This window comes from Gorilla gorilla, chromosome 11, assembly GCF_029281585.2.
Source record: "Gorilla gorilla gorilla isolate KB3781 chromosome 11, NHGRI_mGorGor1-v2.1_pri, whole genome shotgun sequence".
Lineage (NCBI taxonomy): Eukaryota > Metazoa > Chordata > Mammalia > Primates > Hominidae > Gorilla > Gorilla gorilla.
Genome location: NC_073235.2, coordinates 28,186,359 through 28,205,593, shown reverse-complemented (window position 1 = coordinate 28,205,593; position 19,235 = coordinate 28,186,359). Strand labels below are relative to the sequence as shown.

The following is a 19,235-nucleotide window of genomic DNA, read 5'->3' as shown; positions in this document are numbered from 1 at the left end:
GCTGATGCCTCCAGGGCTTGCACTGACCCAGAGCTGCGGTTGAGGGGTCCATGCACATTCTCCCTGCTCCCTAACGGTCCTGTGTGCTCTGTGGACTGCAGGTGCTGAGGGGACAGGGGACCCACACTCACACTCATTCCCTGAAGGGCCAGGCACCCGAAAGATACAACTGACAATTTCAGACAGGCTCTGAAAGCTGGCCTCTGTGTGTGTGTGTGTATGTGTGTGTATGCGTGTATGTGTGTGTCTGTGTGTGTGCAGGTGAATGTGCAAATTGGGCACTGTGTGAAGCCCCCCGTTTCAGGGATTGCAGGAGGGCTCACTATTCTCTTCCTCCTTCTCAGCTCCCACCTCATGTCACAGGTTGCCCGGGCCTTCCTCTCAGTCTCTTTTTAGGGCTAAGGTGAGATGCAGAAGGGCACCTCCTCAGAGTCATGAGCCTTCTGGAGGGGCCTTGAAGGCTCCAAGACTTAGAGGGGATGGTGGAATTCTGGATGCTGTAACAGGTGCCGGGAGGTGGTCCCCTCATCTATCTGCCACCTCACCTGTCCACCTGCATCTCTCAGTTACCTTCTCCCTCCCTCCTCCCCCAGCCACCTGGCCCTGGATGTGTCTTGGTCAGACCAGGCCTGCACCTGCCTCAGGACCCTTGCACTTGCTGTGCTCTCTGCCTGTCATGCTTCTCTCAGATGGCCCCATGTCTGGATCACTCACTTTTTTCAGGGCTTTCTCAAACATTGCCACCCTTAGTGAAGCCTTCTATGGCCACCCTATAAGATGGCACCCCCTCACTCCTCACCTTCCATCTCCCTTCCCGGCTTCACTGGCCACCCAGCCCTTAGTGCCATCTGATGTACTGGGCATTCTACCCATGTGTCCACCTCGCCAAAGTGTGAGCTCCTCTTGGGATTCCTGCTGGTTTGTTCACTGTCTTATTCCCAGGGCTTTGGCCTGGGCCTGACACACAGCTGGTGCTCAGTGACCATTTGTGGAATCTGAGCTCCCAGGCCACGTGTGTGCTAGGACAGTTGGCAGAAGTGTGGACTCCAGGAGACCACGGTTGAGCTCAGGAGCTACCAGGTTATGACTGGACGAATATGGACACACATCGACCCCCGAGGCTCCATCTCCAAATCTAACGATGGCCTCCCGGTAGGGAGAGGTTTCAATAAGGAAGCATGCAAGTGCACAGCTGACACCTGGCCCCGTGCATGGAGAGGTTGCTCCCCTATGCTTGTGCTTGTGATAAAGCACTGTTTTCTGAACTTGGGTGTTAGCTGGTTGTCCCTGGCTGTCGGGCTCAGGGAAGCCTGCCTCGCATGCTTGCACCTGCTCTGGCTCTCCCTCCTGCACCTGCCCAGTGAGGTGGGGATTTTCTGCAGGGCAGAGGCAAAGCCCCGAGTGCCTGTATTTCCAGAGGAGGTAGGAGGAGGGCAGGAGAGAGGGGAAGACTACAAGAGCCCCTCCTACCTGCTAGCAGCCTGGGCAGTGGAAGGTCAGGGAACGGGAACGGATGCTCTTCTCGTGGGCCCAGGTTAGTGGGCCTCCCTGGCTGCTGCCTGCTCCCTGACCTCGGGGTGGATTTTTCTTCCATGGCTTCCCATCCACTCATGGGGTTGAGGTGCAGTGGGGTCAGGTGGGCCCAGGCCTAGAAGTTGTGCCATCAGAGAGTCTCCTGTTGGTTAAAGTCAGGAGTCTATAAAGGGCTGGACAGTAAATAGTTTAGGTTTGGGGGCCACCGGTCTCTATGGCAAAGATTCAATGCTGCTATTGTAGCAGGGAAGCAGCACATGACACTCCGTAAATGATAGGTGCTGTTGGGCCCCAAGAAAGCTTCAAGTGTGCAGATAGGGGGCAGCTGGATTTGGCAGTGGGTCTCAGTTTGCAGCCCTCCTGTTTAAGTCTCCCTGTCTCTGAGTCTTTGTGGTCCCTCCCTGGTTAACATTTACTGAGTGTGTGCCCCGTGCTAGGCCTGGGCCTTCATCCACAGCCTCTCACGCAAGGTGCCTGTGGGGACTAAGCCACCAAGAGGCTGAGCTGTGCCTGTAGCCCAGCCTGGCCCCCTCGAAGCCTGTGACCCATGCGATATCCTGCTTCTTGTCAGAGCGCAGGCACATCCCTGCTGCCTCAGTCCCTTCTAGGGATTACAGAAGTGCCTGTGAGGACACAGGCATTGCTGGGGAAGCAGAGGCCAAAGGGGGTGAAACCAGTACCCCAAAGCCACCCTCACTGGCTCATGGCAGGGCCGAGACAGCAATGGGGAGGTGAGGTGGGTGGCCTGCTGGGCTCTTTGTGCCCCTCTGTGAGTGCACTGGTTGGAGAGGCGCTGCACAGTGAGATTTCTCCAGGCAATCCTGAGCCCCGGGGTGGAATCGGGGTGTCCCAGAAGGGCCCCAGCAAGTGAGTCCTGGCTAAACTTAAGGCTTGGTCCAGTGAGGCTAGAGCAGCTCTGGGCAGTGGCGTGCTGCAGCACAAGCCTCCCTGAGTGGGAGCTGCGGTCTCAGAAGGAGACATCGTGAACTGGAGCAGAGAGAACTTGTTTTTCCTTGGGGAGGGCCTCACACGCAGGGAATTCAAAGGAGAACCGTCTTTGAGAACCACTGGGGCTCTCAGGGCAGGAGGCAGGGCAGTGAGAGGCCAGCCTTTCATCCTTTCATCCTCCAGACAGTTCAGCCTCTGTTCCCACAGCCCTGGGCCGAGGAAGACGAGATGTGGCCAGAAACTCAGATAATTGTGCCTCTGAGATGTTGCAACCTCAGAGAAGACTTTTACCAAAAGCACCACCCTGGAAACAGAAGAGATTAGGACCATGAAGAGAGTTAGGCAGAGGACAAAAGCCTCCAGGAAATAATAATAATAAGGCTCAGAAGTGCCCATGAGCGGGAAACACTAGCTCATAGGAACTTCGAACGAACACCGTGGATTTCATCCGCCTGTGACCGCCACGTCCTGAAAGAGGCATTTTGACTTCCTCTAGCATTGTTGGTTTTCTCAGTGAGTGACAAGCTTCATTTCGCTCAAATAAATTGTTTAAAAATAGCCTGTCCCAAAAGGGTTTTTCAGAGGCTCCAGGATTCTGAAATAAGAAATGACCCAGGGCGAATTACCAAGGCCTGATATAAATCAATGTACTCGACAGCCTGCTTGAACCAACTTTCTCTCCCTCCTTCTGGGAGAGGATACTCTGTTCTTCCTTGAAACTCCCCAGTTTCTGCACATATGAGGGAGGGGTAGTGCTGTGCAGGGATGAAGAGATAGCCTAGGGGTTGGAACCCCTGGGCTTGAATCACAACCCTGACACTCACAGACGTGTCCTGTACCCTGAGGATGGGGCACGGCCTGGAGCATCCACTCGCAGCACAGGATGATGACCAGGGACAAATGTCGCCAGGCAACACTGCGCACGTAGTGAGCTCTGGACATTAGCACTGCTCTTCCTGCTTTGTATCCCTGCAACTTGTCTTTACCAATTCATTCTCCAGAGTTAGAGCATCCTCAGCAGTCAGCATTGATCACCGACAACTTGTCTCTTCAAGCACAAGATTTTAATTCAACAAGCTGCGACGATGTCTAACTAGGTCAAAATTTACTATAATTTCCTATTAGCTAGAAAAGCACCCATTTACGTTGGGGGAATTATACTCCTTGAAGTTATTCTCTAAGTAGCTAGATAGCTATTGAGCCAGTTCAGCAACTAATCGCAGTAAGTCATAGGCAATTCGATCCGAAACCTGAATTCGTGTGATAAGAAATTTCTCACCAGGAAGACTGGATGCATTTTATTCCTGTCATGATGTGAACCTTGCTGTCCCAAGAAGCCCAGCAAGGCTTCGAGGGCAGCCATCTCATCTCACATCTTTGTCCCCTCTCAATTCTGAGGACTGACGGCAGGGGAGAACCACCATAACGCCAAGTGTTTCCAATGATGGTGGAACCAGGGATGTATAAAGTGATCAGTAATTGCTTGCGGATGAATTGCTCTCGCAATCCAATTTTGTATCCAGTCTCTTTTTTAACATTTCAGATTTTCTTCCTGGAGTTTGAGCGTAGACCTTCTGAAGTTTGATAAGCATTTTTCTCATGGAACTAATTGGTAAAGTGATAAACAGCTGTGTGTGCATTGTAGTTGGCTGTAGGCAAATATTTAACCACAATGAGAGCATTTTACAACTGCCTGGGGTAGAGACGTCTGCTATGGAGGGATCATCTGAGATCCAGGCCTCAAAGTGTCCTCCCTGAGAGCAAATAGTGACCGAGCATCAGTTAACTGCTCTGGCTCTGGAAGGCACCAGGCAGGAGATCTCAAACTTGTCTCGGGAGTGAGCCATCACAAGCGGCCCTGGGGGTGTGGCCACCAGGCCTTATTCCTTACTCAAATGGGTCAGATGGACTTTTATCTCTTATGTATCTCTAGGCTTCATCTAAGAATTAATTTTATAAAATCGCCACTGCTGCAAAAAAAGTCAAAAACAAAAATACTGCAATAGAGATTGGTAGTTGTGACACTCTTTTGTGTGTGTGTGACTTTTAGGGTGGGGATCCCAGGTGAAGACCCCCTTCTTTTGAAAGTTCAGGAAGATGTGGCCTTCATCTCAAAGCAGCCTGGTACTGTTACCTGTGTCTGAGCCAGGTGCAGCAAGCAGTCTGCTGGGCCACGTGTCTCTAATCAGCATTTTGACTTATTCTGTTTTCTGATGCTCCTGGATCTCCCCTTCCTTACTAGGCTGAAGCCCCTTTGAAGATATGGTCTTTGTCCCTTTATGTCTCCTGTGCAGCACGTTGCATGCAGGAGGGACTCCCCGGATTAAAATCAAATGCATCAGATTGGACTGGGATGATCTGAATGGTGGGGCTCTTGACTGTATTCACTATAAGTGGATGAAAAGTTCAAGGCTCAGGGCTCAGGTCACCTGCTACACAAGAGGTCCCTGCAGACTTGGAACTTAGAAAAGGACTCCACAGGCCAGGCGTGGTGGCTCATGCCTCTAATCCCAGCACTTTGGGAGGCCAAGGCGGGCGGATCTCCTGAGGTTGGGAGTTTGAGACCAGCCTGACCAACATAGAGAAACCCCGTCTCTACTAAAAATATAAAATTAGCCAGGCGTGGTGGCGCATGCCTGTAATCCCAGCTACTCGGGAGGCTAAGGCAGGAGAATTGCTTGAACCTGGGAGGAGGAGGTTGCAGTGAGCCGACATCATGCCACTGCCCTCCAGCCTGGGCAACAAGAGCAAGACTCCATCTCCAAAAAAGAAAAAGAAAAAAAAAAAGATATCCAGATCATGTGATAGGCAATGCATGTAGGAGTCATGTCTGGAAACTGACCCAAATATTTAACTGCTGGGGTATGATTGGGGAAGGTTGTTTCTGTTTTCTTTACTGATACACTCCGGAGGGATTCATTGCAGAAGGGTATGGGAGACTTAGTGCTGAACCCAAACCAAAAATAAGCAAAACAGTCTTGCTGAATTTTCTAAATCCACGTATCTCTAAATCCTCTGTCTCTAAATCCTCTGTCTGCTAGGTGGGGTCTGATGGCTACAACGACCTTGAGTGACAAGCAGACAGAAGAGGCTATGAGGAGATATTCTACATGGCAGATGCTCTACACTGAGCAAAGAAGTGGGAACAGAGTCCTAAAAATAGTGGAGTAGAAAAAGTTTCAAAAGCATGGGGCACCTAACACCCAAGGCAAAAAGATGTTGTAGGCAGCAGTTCTTACATTTGTTTCTAGTTATCTTTGGGAGGTCAGTAGGATCCATGCACCAAATGCCTGTCTGCCCTGTCCCGAACCAGATCCCCAAGGGTCTGCCTCAGGTCTGGGGCTGATACCTGTCTGCTGCTAAGAAACGCAAGGAGATGGTGTGTAGGAAGAAATGTGTGTGTGCTTGTGTGTGTGCGTGCATATGTGTGTGTGTGCGTGTGTGTGTGTGTGTAGGGAGGGAGGGGAGGGGGGCAGGAGAATGGAAGGCCAGCATCACAGTTTCTTACTTGCAATGACTCTTCAGCCTCAGCCCCTCCCACTTAAGAATGATGAATGAGTTTCAGTGGCCTGAACAGTATACTCACAAAGGAGTCAGGGACCGAGGACTGGTCCATTCTGGCTCCTCTATTGCAACCTGGTTGTGTAAATTCTGCCAAGTCACTGAACTTTCCTGAGGTCTGCTTTATTTACCTGCGAAAGAGGGAGACTAGTATCTCTCGAATGAAGAGAGGAAACAGATTTGAAAGTGCCTAGCAAAGTGTAACAGAAATTGCTGTCATGCAGTGACAATGATCCTCCGGCTGGCTTGTTGTACTTTAACACAGAATAAAGTTGCCAGCCCAGGGGTGGTTCCACGGTGGAGGCATTCCAGGAATTGGCCAGGAGTTGGTGGGGGCATTATTCTCTCCCAGTGCCCCTGTAGTGACCTTGGGAGGCAGCTGCCCACTCCTTCCCCGGGGGAAGAGTGGGTTGGCCTGGGCTGGCAGGACTGTCACAACCCAGCCCTTGTGTACCACTCTGAGCACTGCATTCGCAGCTGCTGGGACACAGGTGGGTGCCTGCGGAGGACGGCAGAGGGAACACAAGTGGTTCCGGGTGTGGGGGGAACAAAGAAAGGCCTTTTCTTCAGAGGCCAGGAGAGCGACCTCAGGGCTGTAACAAGCTGAGCAGAAGGGCAAGGGGTCATGGGCAGCCCCCCCCCAGCAGGGCAGGCTGCAGAGTCCCAGAGCTGGAGGAAGACACACCTGGCTTCCAGGAGAGAGCGTGTCAGTGATGCACAGGGAAGCACTGGGGAAATCACCTCTTTGAGCCTCACTTTTTGTCTTCCTAAACTGGAATTAATAATATCTGCATCTGTGTGATGCCTTCAGCATTAAAGGAGGCACTGTGTGTGTTACACATCCTCACTAGGCGCGGAGCAGGGCAGAGTGGGCGCTTGCCAGGGCGTGCACAGCCCCAGGCACCTGTGCTGAGTCTGCTGTAGTGCTTTGCCCTGCGTCGGCATCCCTTGGGCCCCCATCTGAGGTGATCAATGCACCCAGAGGGTCTCCAGGGCTCCCTTCTGGGCCCCTCACAGGGTGGCCTCTTTACACTGACGTCCTCCAGCCTTATCTGTGCCCTAATCTCCCTCCGAGCTGCCACTGGGTGATCATCTATCTGTCCCATGAGTCGGTGGTTCCCCCTTACCTATGGGGGATGCTTTCCAAGACCCCCAGCGGATGCCTGAAACCAGAGATACCACTGAACCTTACATACATGATAGTTTTCCTATATGCGAATAACTATGATAAAGTTTATTTTATAAATTTGACACAGTAAGATATTAACAACAATGAATAATGAAGTAAAACAATTGTAACAACGTACTGTATAAAAGTTATATGAACTAGTCTCTCTCTCTCTCTCTCAGTATCTTACTGTACTGTACCTTAGGTAACTGAAAGCTCAGATCAGGGCAAGAGACTGTATCTCAAAGTCACCCTCTTCCCCATAGAGATTCTTCCTACATCCTTCCTCTTGATCTTGTTCCTACAATTCTACAATGAACCTGAATTGCTTCTGCAATAATGAAATAGGGCAAAGACAACTTATTTTTAAACTTGTAAGTGAAGAGTAGCCTATTCTTCTGACTTAAAAGGCCAAAAGAGTAAGAGAAAGATGGAGATAGAAAATGAGAGAGACACAGAGAAAGAGAGAGAGAGAGAAAGACAGCAAGTAGTGCATGACCTGAGCCTCCCTAGCACCTACTCCAGCTGTGTTAGTGAAGTCCCACAGGGAGAGGTAGAGGCTGCCCCTGCAGATGCCCAGCCCAGGGAGTCCTCCCGTGACAGACAGAACTGCTAAGGAACCAGGACTGCCAACGTAGAGGAGGATCAGAGCCCTGGGAGCAAGGGGCAGATTCAGGCAGGGAGAGCAGAGGCAGTGGGCTTCAGCCCCTCAACCTCCAATGGGCTGAGCTCAGGTCACAGGGTGACTTCCATGGGCCAAGGTGCTTTACCTTACGGGTCCCTTCTCCTCCCAAATGTTAGAAATCATATTGTATAGCTGCATTGGTATAAAGGCAAATGTACTATTTGATCTTAGAGGTTCATTTCCTTCCTTCTGATTTTAAAAGAAGCTCTAATACTGTTGTGGGCCTCTAGAAGCACTGTGGTCTCTGAGCACTGCATCTGGGGTCAGGCCCTGGCCGAGCTTTCAATGTAGAGGGGGAAGAGAAGGAGGTGTGAGGGACTGGAAGTCACATCCACTTGCTAGTTTCGGTATCATCACATGCAAAATGGAGATAAAAATACCTCCCTGGGGCTGCCAGAGGGCTACATGAGATGGCGTCTGTGGAGTGGAGCCTCATCTCTACTCTCTGAGACAGGGCTACAGTCACCAGATGAGGAGGATGGCTCAGGATAGTGTAGAGAATCAGTGACAAAGAAAAAAAAAGACTATGAAAATTTTTTAAAAAGGGAATACTCAGGATTTTCAACCATAACTGAAATTAATCTCGCTAAAATGAGAAGTTTTGCAGACGTTGAAGGAAAGGGATTCATATGACAAGTCCATCCAGGGCATGATCAAGCAAGGCCTGGCTCCCCTCCCAGGAGTTTGGGACCTGGAAAAGCTGGAAAAGGCTGAGAAGGAGCTTTCTCCAGAGAGAGAGAGAGAGAGAGAGAGAGAGAGCAGAACCTTAGAGAGACCCAGCTCCAAGCCCATTCAAAGGGGAGCATGAAGGAAAAAGGAGAAATGACTGCCTAAAGAAGACATTGAAAGGTAGGGCGCATTAGGGCCAGGTGAGCCGTGGGAAGGAGGCCCCCCGCTTCACACTCAGGGGAGGGGCACTGGCAGGCAGGGGGAGAGGTCGGGGCTGAGCTGAGAGGAGCTTAGAGTGCACCAGGGTCAGGGCCTCGCCCAGGGCAGGGAGAGGGTGCAGTGAATGCTGGGGCCCAGGGCATTCTCTGCAGACCCTGCTTGCCTACATGGATGGACCTTCACATCCCTCCATCCGTTTGCTGACTCATTCACTCATTCCTTCACTCATACGGTGCTTTCAAAGAGCCTACTCTTCTCCGTGGAGAACCAGATGGCCAAGGTATGAGTGGTTGAGGGGCTGGTGCCCAGATGAGGTGGGGGTAAAGATGACCTCTCTCCAGGGTGATGTGAGGAAATGGAGCTCCGGAAGGTAAGAGGCTTGCTCCCCATCACACAGCTGGCGTGCGTGGCCAAGAGCAGGGCCTGCGTGTGTTTTCTGGGCTGTCTCCACTGCAGTGCTGACTCTTGGATAAAAACATGAAGGAGGCTGGGTGTGGTGGCTCATGCCTGTAATCCCAGCACTTTGGGAGGCCAAGGTGGGCAGATCAGGTCAGGAGATTGAGACAATCCTGGCCAACGAGGTGAAACCCCATCTCTACTAAAAATACAAAAATTAGCTGGGCGTGGTGGCACATGTCTGTAATCCCAGCAACTCGGGAGGCTGAGGCAGGAGAATCGCTTGAACCAGGGAGTCGGAGGTTGCAGTGAGCCAAGATCATGCCACTGCACTCCAGCCTGGGGACAGAACAAGATTCCATCTCAAAAGAAAAACAAAAACAATAAAAACCATGAAGGAGCAGCATCAGGAGCAAGAGGGCCTTGCCCTGGTCTCTGTGGGACCACACAGATGCAGATGGCCCCCTGTCATTGGGTATGACTTTCAGTGGCAAAGGGGCAAACATCTGAGGAGTCTGGAGAGCAAGGAGGGAGCAGGGCAGGGGGGAGGAAGCTGGCGTTTAAGCACACACGCAAGCTTAAGTGAGCGGAAGCTTAAGTGAGCGGAAGCAATTAAGCACAATTATGAGCACATACCAGGCACTACACTAGGATGTTTATCTGTGAGAATACACTGAATCCTCAGAACAAAGCCCTGAGGTAGAGACGGTTATTAGCTCCATTGACAGGTTCAGGACTAGCTGTAGAATTTGCAGAGCCCAGTGCAAAATAAAAACATGAGGCCCCTTGTTCGAAAGAGAAGAATTTGAATATAGCAGTGACAGAGCATTAAACCTAGGAAGTGCAGGACCCTGCTGGGCAGGTCCCATCCCTGTGAAGCCATCCCTGTGCCAGACGATGGACCAGCAACTTGTCCCAGGTCACAGCCAGCTCATAGTGGATCCAGACCCAAAACCTGATCCTCAGATTTCAAAGCTAACCCTTTATCACTAGCAAATTGACACAAAGTCTATTTGAGCTAAAGGTTTAAAAAAAAATACAGAAGGGGAACCTGAACTTGAAGCTTCAAGCATTGCTAAGGCCTGTGTGTAGGTTTCAGCAAGAGCACTGGATGAGTTTCTCAAGCGAAAGTGGATTTCATATCCAATAGGCCCCTGTTGCCCGGTGAATACAGGAGAAGGGCTTGGCTGGGCCCCACACCAGAGGCATCATTGTTTTATCAGGTTTTGATCTGGCAACCCATAATTTCCCCCCTTTTAAGACTGTGCTGAGAATACATGTGCCCATCGGCTGCTGACAACATGTGAAGATTCTCCATTCCAGAGTTCAAGGAGGAAGAGTGGCAGTGCTGGGCTGGGTCAGCTGGAGACCCTGTGCCTGAGCCCCTCGTAAAAATGCCCACTGCGTGTGGGAGCAGCGGGTGTGAGGCGCCCTGGCAGTGGCTCCCTGCGAGGATGTGTCAGTCAAGACCATCATGTGCAAAGTGCAGATAAACAGTGCCATCAGCGCCATCAGGGTGTGCCAGGGGTGCAGGGAGATAACCAAGGCCACCCTGCCCAGGGCTGGCTCTACATGCCCCGAAGCGGAGCTTCCTCCCCTGAGCCCTGGAAAGGGGTCACTGTTGTGCCTGCTGGGCCCCAAGCAGTGTGTGACCACAGTGTTTTGGCAATAAGAGAAGGGGCATCTGGTAGGCTGGGCACAGTGGCTCACGCCTGTAATCCCAGCACTTTGGGAGGCCAAGGAGGGCAGATCACCTGAGGTTGGGAGTTCGAGACCAGCCTGACCAACATGGAGAAACCCTGTCTATACTAAAAATACAAAATTAGCCAGGCATGGTGGTGCACGCTTGTAATCCCAGCTACTCGGCAGGCTGAGGCAGGAGAATCGCATGAACCCAGGAGACGCAGGTTGCGGCGAGCCAAGATTGCGCCATTGCACTCCAGCCTGGGCAACAAGAGCAAAACTCCATATCAAAAAAAAAAAAAAAAGAGAGAGAGAGAAAAGGGGCATCTGGCTTTCACATGCATAAGCAGAAGCAAGACAGACTAGAATGCAATTCCATAGAGAGTTCTGAAGGAGGGGTGGTGACGCCAGCAGAACAGGAGAGGGAGCAGGGACCACAGAGCCAGGCAGGTCGGCAGCAAGTCTTGCTCTGCCCCCATCTGCAGCTGGGGGATGCCAGGAGAGGCAGGCACCCCTCACCAAGCCCAGGGCTCACTTGTGAAGGGGTCAGAACTGCAGAGGCTCTCCAGGGGCTGGAGAAGTCACGCCAGGGCCCACCCAACCCTCACCTTGCCTAAGAAGGAACCCAGTGTTGCGGGCCTGGCTCTGCCTGCACATGGGAAATGGGCTCTTGCCAGTTTCTGCCATGGGTTAAGATTTTGTATAGGAACATTGTTCTGGAAGAATGTAGAAAAATGAAAATGTATAGTCTAAGGAGAGGAGCCAGCATTCTGTCAGAAGTTCTGATTATGTAAGGATCTGAAGAAAACCCCAGGCCAAGATGAGAGGGAGGTGGGGTAGGGGAAGGGAGTGGATATGAAAATGAACCCCAGCTGGGTGAGAAGGTGGGAAGGACTAGGTGGGATCCCTGGGGCCCAACAATTATGCCTTTAGAATTTGTTTGGGGTTGACTCCTGTCCATTTCAACTTAGTATTTACTGGCCTCCAAGTCCATGCCAAGTTCTGGACCAGGAGCTCCTGAGTGAAGGCTTTTTAAAGGCTCTTTTGGTATTGGAATGGTGGCAGTCCTGGGAGCGTGGGCCTTGGGTCATCCCTGCAATCATCCACCTGCCTGTAAGTGGCTCAGCAAACCCCTCTCTGTGACAGGCCCTGAGTGGGGGACAGGCAGGGTCACAGAGCCCCTGGAGAGGTCAGAACTCTGGGAAAAGGCAGACTCAGGAATCTGTCAGGGCTGCAAACTGTGCCCAAGGCTGTGGTGGGTCGTTTTCTAGGCTTGGGAAACTGGGTCCTAGCAGACCAGCAGGTGAGTGTGTGCCAGGCCCGCGGTGTGTTGAGGGGCCTGTCGTGAGCAGTTGTGAGAGGTGCAGCTGGAAACGCAGCAAGCCTGGGACGGTGCATGAGGGAGGGCTCAAGGGCCACCCCGAGCCAGCTGCTAAGGCGGGCAAGGGCAGCCGCAGCCCAGAGCAGGCCAGGCCTGACCACAGAAAGCACAGCATGGACACAACGGTGGACTGGGGTGGGACACAGGCCCGGCTGAGGAGCTGGGGGAGGCAGGCAGGTCCTGAGTGTCTGTGCGTGCAGTTCCTCAGTGTGCAGAGCTACAGCAGCAGGCCCTGCCTGGCACATACAAGCTGTGGGCCCACATACCCTGCAACTCTCCCCTTGGGTTGGCCTCAGTTGCCTGTGGGGTCTGGCAGTTTGTAACTACAGCCTGGCTGCGCCCTCAGTGCCTGGGTGCCCTGTGGCAGCTTATCTCCCCCAAGCCTCTGGTGTTTCATCCGAAAGTCTCTACAAAAAATACAAAAATTAGCTGGGTGTGGTGGCGTGTGCCGGTAGTCCTGGCTACTTGGGAGGTTGAGGCAGAGAATCTCTTCAACGCAGGAGGTGGAGGAGGTGGAGGGTGCAATGACCTGAGATCACACCACTGCACTCCAGCCAGAGTGACAGAGCACGAGACTCTGTCTCAAAAAAAAAAAAAAGAAAAGAAAAGAAAAGAAAGAAAAAGAAAAGAAAATGCCTATCATAGCAGGTATGCAGGGGAGACCCAGGAAAGCCCCTTACCAGGGCTCGGCATCTAAGTTTGTTGTTATTTTATCAAAAGCGAAAAACAACAGCTGTCTGGAGGGCGACTCCTGAAATTACCAGCATCCTCAGGCCAGGTTTGCTACAATAAATTCCGCTAACAAAAGCCACCTCCCAAGCCTCTGCCACTGGGAGCAGGTCCAGGCCCTTCTGCTGTTGCTCATCGGGTGACTCTGGGGAAGTGGCTGTTATCATTCCCACTCACAGATGGGAAAACTGAGGTGCTGAGGTATTTCCTCTCTCTCCCAAAGCTGGTGAACATTGGAGGGCAGTCAAACCCAGGGCTGACTCCACAGCACGGATGTTGCTCTGGCCTCTGCTCTGCCCCTCACTCATCATGTGATGAGGACACGTCCTTTCACTTCTGGGGCACGTTTCCTCACGGGGGTGGGGTGCTGACAGGAAATGGACAAAGGCATCAACTGACACTTCCCAGAAAAGTAATACAACCTCTTATGGAAGTAAGAAAACATGCTCAGTCTCACTTAATTACAGAGGCTCATTCCAAAGTGACAGCGTTTGTTTTGTTTTTTTACCTCTCGGTTTGGCCAAGATAAAAAATGCAGTGTAAGTGAGGATGCAGGGAAATAGTGACTTTCATAGGCTATTTGTGAGCATGAGAAACCGGTGTGACCTTTAGGAGGGTAGTTTCTTAAGATCTACTAACATTTTAAATGAATACACACTTTGTCCCAGAAATCAAATGCTGAGGTGGGAGAATTTCTCCTAACAGTTTACAGACACATGCATGTAAAATCCTCCTTACTCATTGTCACAGGACTACTGTGTGGTTTAAAAAAATTAAATGAAGTCTGCATACAGCCTAAATGCCCATCAGCAGAGGAACTGGTTAAAGAAAATAACAAGGTATAACCTTTAAGAGATATTCTGATGGAAAAAAACAAGATGAAGTAAAATATATAAAATGTATTTTTATTATGTAAAATAAGAAATATTTGTATCAGCAAATTTACTTCTAGAAGGATTATCCTCAATAAATAAGGTTATTGCCATTGAGGTAGGGAGAAGGTGTCTTTCTCCTATTTTTAACTCTTCATTCACTGTTAACTTTACTGTTTGTTTGGTTTTGTATTTAGAGCGTGCTTGTTGGCCCACTGGGTATGCTCAGTTACTGGAAGATGTTTTGGCTGTGGCCTCAGACAGGCACTTGAGGCATAGATGTACATACAGGTCTGCCACCTGAAGAGGCAAACTGACTTGACTTGGCCCAACCTCTCACCTCTGTTGAGGGGACCTCTTCCTACTCACTGCAGATGGGTTCACTTGTTCCCACTACAAGTGCAGAATGCCTTGTACTTCACAACCCTTTGCTCCCCAGGGAGCTCTGCAAGTCCGCAGAAATACTTGCCCAACCACGGGCACCCTTGGAAGGGTCCAGCTGCTGACCACCAACATCATGTGACTCCCAGTGCCAGTGACATCTGGAGGAATTGAGCAATGGCTGAGGTGGAATTTCATTTGGCACTTAATGCAGTCCTCTGCTTCTGCCAGAGGCAGTGAATTCTATATAAAGCTGCCAAACCTGGCCGTCTTCTCACTGAGCCTTGACCCCTTCCATCCAAGGGCAAGGCAACGGATTGCTGTGCATGACTCACGCGCAGTAACTGTGGCATTGGGGCCTAGCCCAGCTGAGCTGAGCAGAGCAGGCCGGCCTGGCGGAAGTGGGTCCTCTCCGCTCTAACCTCTGGCTCTGATGAGCAGCTACATAAACTGAGACAGGATATAGACACATCCTGCCTGAGTTAGCAGCAAGAAATAGCCGCCCCCCACCCCCTGCAGTTCTCGCACAGCAGGGATCGTGCCATAAATCAATCCGAAGTCTAATGTGGAATGGCTTGCAAGCAAGGGCTGCACCGCTGTTTGTCTCCCAAGGCAAGTGTTGAAGGTCTGAAACCTGAGTCCTGGAGAACTGCTTGGGCTGCTGGGCTGGGCTGGGCTGCTCACGGGGGCGGGGGTCAGGCAAGCCCATCCTCTTCAGACATGAGAATGCCTCTCAGCCTCACCTCCTCAGTGACTGAATTGGAATAATGACAGTGGCTTCTGTCCCTTTAACCCAGGACCCGCCGTATACACACACATAAACATATGCTCAAGTTACGTGCTCCGAGAACCACAGTCTCATGTACAATTATATAAACATGCCCAGCACGGATCCAGCACTTAGGATGTGTCAGTCTCCGTGCCGGGACATTTATACGCACTTCTTACTGCTGGATGAGTTATCTCCTGTTATTATTTCTACTTTCCTACTTTGCAGATGAGGAAACTGGAGCTAAGAGAGGCTGCCTTGTTTATAGGCAGTGCAGATGATCCCAGTGCAGACTGAGGGGCCTCACTCCCAAGCACCACTGATGCCTGCGCACTCCCAGGCTGACGCAAGCACAACCACAGGCACATGGAGTGCCGTGTACACACGTAGACCAAAGCAGCACTCCTCCACGCCAAGCTCCAAGCTCAGGCGGGGTGAGGGGTGAGGCCTCACAACTCCCTGGATTTCAAAGACTTATAAAAGAGTTGGTGTCTCCAATACCCATATCATTATCATATCAATAAGGTATCATTGTCACATGATAGGCTCAGGATATCTCCTCTCTGACAGACTCCAAGAATCAGACCGAGGCAGGGTGGGGGTAAGAGGGATGTACATTAGGTTTTTTGGTAAAATCAAATGGTAGTTTTTATTGCAAAAGTCCAACGGCAGAGGAAGAGGGCAGAGAGAGGCCCAGCAATGTTTCCAAGCATCTACAAAGACTTTCATCGCATATGATTTCCTCTCAGCAAGAAAACGTGATGGTTTAAAAGAGAAAACCAGCAGCGAGGAATTACAAATCCCCAAAGGATCCAGGCTGCAGGATTCCCTCGCATCTGTGTGCCTTTGCGGCGCCCAGCGGAGCGAGCAAGTCCCTGGGCAAGGCTGGAGTTGCCTGGAGTTCACCGGAGCCTGGCCGGTCGGACCCTGGCTGGGGAGCAGCACAGAAGCAACTTGTGATGTGAACTCTTACCTAACTGTTCTTTAGGGAGACAATTCTGGCCCCACACATTTCACATGCCCCGCACAAAGAAACAGAAAGCGGGCGACACGCCCTGGGAGGGCGGGCTGGCGGCTTCTCCAGCTCGGAGCGCGTGGAGGCTGCGCGTAGGGGTCCGGGACGCGGGACAGGGACTCCGCGCAGCCCAGGCGCCGGGGAACCGGGGCTGGAGTCGGGGATCTGAGCCCAGCGGAGGCCGGGCACGGACCGGGACACCAGGGCGTCCGTGGCCGTGGCTCGGCCCCTGGCTGCTGCGGGCCGCGGCCTCCAGTGGGTCCCCAGGACCCTTCCCCACGACGGGTACTCACCGAGGCTGAGGGGCCACGCTGTGCTGTTGGGGCTTCTCGTCGACCACAGTCCTGGGCGTCAGCCCGGGCAGAGACCGCGGGGACTGGCCAGGCCGGGCCGGTCCGGGCCGGGGGAGGGTCGCGCTCCCGGTCTCCTGACCCTCGGCGGCGAGAGGAAGCGGCACCTGGGTCACACTCCTCCCGCGCGGGCCGAGGGGAGGGGCTCTGGCCCGGAGATAGGCAGACTTCATTTATTTTTTTTCTGCAGACTTGGCTGGTGGGGTTTCCACCCCTTTTTTTTTTTTTTTTAAACACACACCCGCCCACTTCTGAACTCTTCTTTGCTCCAACTTTCCTGCGCAAGAACCACGCTTTTCTAACCGTTTCTCTTTCCATCTGCCACTACCGGATACAGAGGTTGTAGTTGAGAATTCCCCCTGGAGTGCAGGGAAAACTCCCCAATGTGACATGATGGCCTGGCCCAGCACTGTCGGGGATGGTGACCAAATAGGGCAGACCTGTGTTGAAATCTTGTTTGGCTGCGCGGCCGCTGGATAGCTGGGCGGCCTCTCTCAGCTGCGGGGCATTTGTCCCTGGAGAGAGTCCCTGTCTTGTTGGCCTTTGGGGGCCCTGTACTCATGGATGGGCTGTTGAGCAAAGATCATTCCAAAACAGGAAGAACTGCTGGACAAGAGTCCTGATTTGTTCCCATTGCTTTTGTCTGAAGCTGCCAGACACAGTGCAGTTTGTGAATTCTCTCTACTTTTGCCATGAAAACCTCCACGTGGATTTCGATACATACCTTTGTTGGTTAAATGCAGTCAAATGGCACCACCTACAAAAAACGTATCATAGCATTATCTGCCCCTTCTGCCCAGAGACAAGGGCAGGGAACTTGAGGCCCTTGTTTTAAATCCCCACCCAGGGGAACACCCTGTGCTTCTCCTGTGTGATGTCTGAACCTTCCTGTGCTGCTTTTCATTGTTTACTTTATAGTTCCCCAAGCACTTTTGTGATGCCCACCTCTCCCCTACCTTCTGCCATTAAGGCCTGTCCTGCACAATCCGGAGAGCCAGGCCAGCTGTCTGTACAATGTATGGGCGGTGCCTTTGGGGCTGTCATCTACATTGAATACAATGAGAGGCTGCGCCCTGGAGATATGCAACACAGAGGCTTTGCTCACCTCTAGCCGGGCTGCACAAACTCCAGGCCTTCTTGACGCAGTGGGAAAGCACTGGTGATTCACTTTAGTTAAATCATGAAGAACCCCCGATGCTGATAGATCTCTACTCCAACTGCCATGTGCAGCACAGCCATGTTGAATTGAAATAAACTACTCACAGAATGCCTTTGGCCTGGTGGGGAAGCCCTGAGTCTTGATTTCCTCATCTATAAAATGGAGGCAAGAACACCTGCATTCCGGGGTTTTACAGAAGCAGTGATTGTAGAATCACAGTGGGAACAGAAAAGGCATTTAATAAACAGCAATGAGCAACGATTAATTTATTTTTATTTATTTATTTATTTATTTATTTTTCTGAGATGGAGTTTTTGCTCTTGTTGCCCAGGCTGGAGTCCAACGGCGTGATCTCAGCTCTCCACAACCTCCGCCTCCTGGGTTCAAGCAATTCTCCTGCCTCAACCTCCCGAGTAGCTGGGATTACCAGCATGTGCCTCCACGCCTGGCTAATTTCGTATTTTTAGTAGAGACGGGGTTTCTCCATGTTGGTCAGGCTGGTCTCGAACTCCCGACCTCAGGTGATCCACCCACCTTGGCCTTCCAAAGTGCTGGGATTACAGGCTTGAGCCACTGCACCCGTGATTACTTCAACAGTTTAACTTTTTTTTTTGGTAATACATACACATATGTCTACGTGGAACAGTAGTCCTGCTCCCCTGTCCTGAGAGAAAATAACTTTAATTATCTGAAATGCAGCTGGAAAGTTGGAAAGAAGCAGAAAGTTCTGCCAGGTAACAACGGACAAGTCATTAGGTCATTGCAGCACACTTAGAGAAGTCACTTTTACAGACTCATTTAGAAACTGCTGGCCTTAGACGTAATCATAAGAGATTTCCTTAATTTCTTAGGGTAAGACAGGTTGAAGGCATCAAAATGTTGCAGAGAATTCCTTACAGAAAAGAAGCCAAAAATTAATAAACTAACGAACTAAACAGCGAAAATTGAAAGCCCCACAAACTGCAGAGGTCAGATACAAGAACGAAGTAGCATTTGTTACAGAACTAAAGCAATCTCAGCTCCAGCCATCACTGGAGGATGTGACAGTTCCTTGCGCTATTAAAGACCACAGGGCTTTGGAACTCAATCTGGGTTAGTTACTCTACTGCCTACTAGCTGCATAACCTTCAGCATTTCACTTTCTTTCTCTGAGCCTCATTTTTCTCAGCCTGGAAATTGGAGCAATCTGCAAAGTTAGGCTGTTGTGAGTAATATATTCGATAATAATTAAAGAGGTAATTACAAGGAGAGTACACTGGAGTTACTTAAAGATATTGGCCCCCTTCCTCCTCTAACACATACTTTGTTCATAGTAAGGACCCCAAGTCATTTGAAAAAGAAAGTAAATAGTGTGTCTTAGTGTGTAGCAAATTAGCTAACAGGGAAACATTTGATATATTTTAGAAAATTTAACTATGAAAGTGTCTAATGTTAAATAAATGACTCTTAAGGGAAAATAATTATGTGAAAAATTTAATTATATGGTAACAGTCTGACATAAGTCAAGAAATGTATTATTAGTGTGTCTTCATGTGTTGGATATTTATTAATGAAATTAAAAAAAAAAACTCAGCTATATCTTGCAATAATAAACCAGTTCTTATCTTGTCTAGTTCCCATAAATACTCTTAAACGGAGTATTGCCAAGAGTCCATTGTAAAGATGAGAACCCAGAAGTTCAGCACAGTGACAAGAACTTGCTCTGCAGTGCAGCCGG

General features: G+C 50.8%; 1 protein-coding gene across 5 annotated transcripts in view; it reads right to left on the bottom strand.

The window, feature by feature from the left end:
* Nucleotides 1-16,873, bottom strand: part of GYPC (glycophorin C (Gerbich blood group)) — a 44,502-nt gene extending 27,629 nt beyond the window's left edge. Inside the window, exon 1 of one of the 5 annotated variants that reach the window (XM_055380067.2) lies at nt 16,303-16,873. In XM_055380067.2, the coding sequence (XP_055236042.1) occupies nt 16,303-16,677 (375 nt within the window). In that variant the 5' untranslated portion in view covers nt 16,678-16,873. The remainder of the gene's footprint in view (nt 1-16,302) is intronic. The other 4 variants (XM_063694732.1, XM_031008797.3, XM_063694730.1 and 1 more) reach the window with 4 other exon arrangements.
* Nucleotides 16,874-19,235: the final 2,362 nt, after the last annotated feature.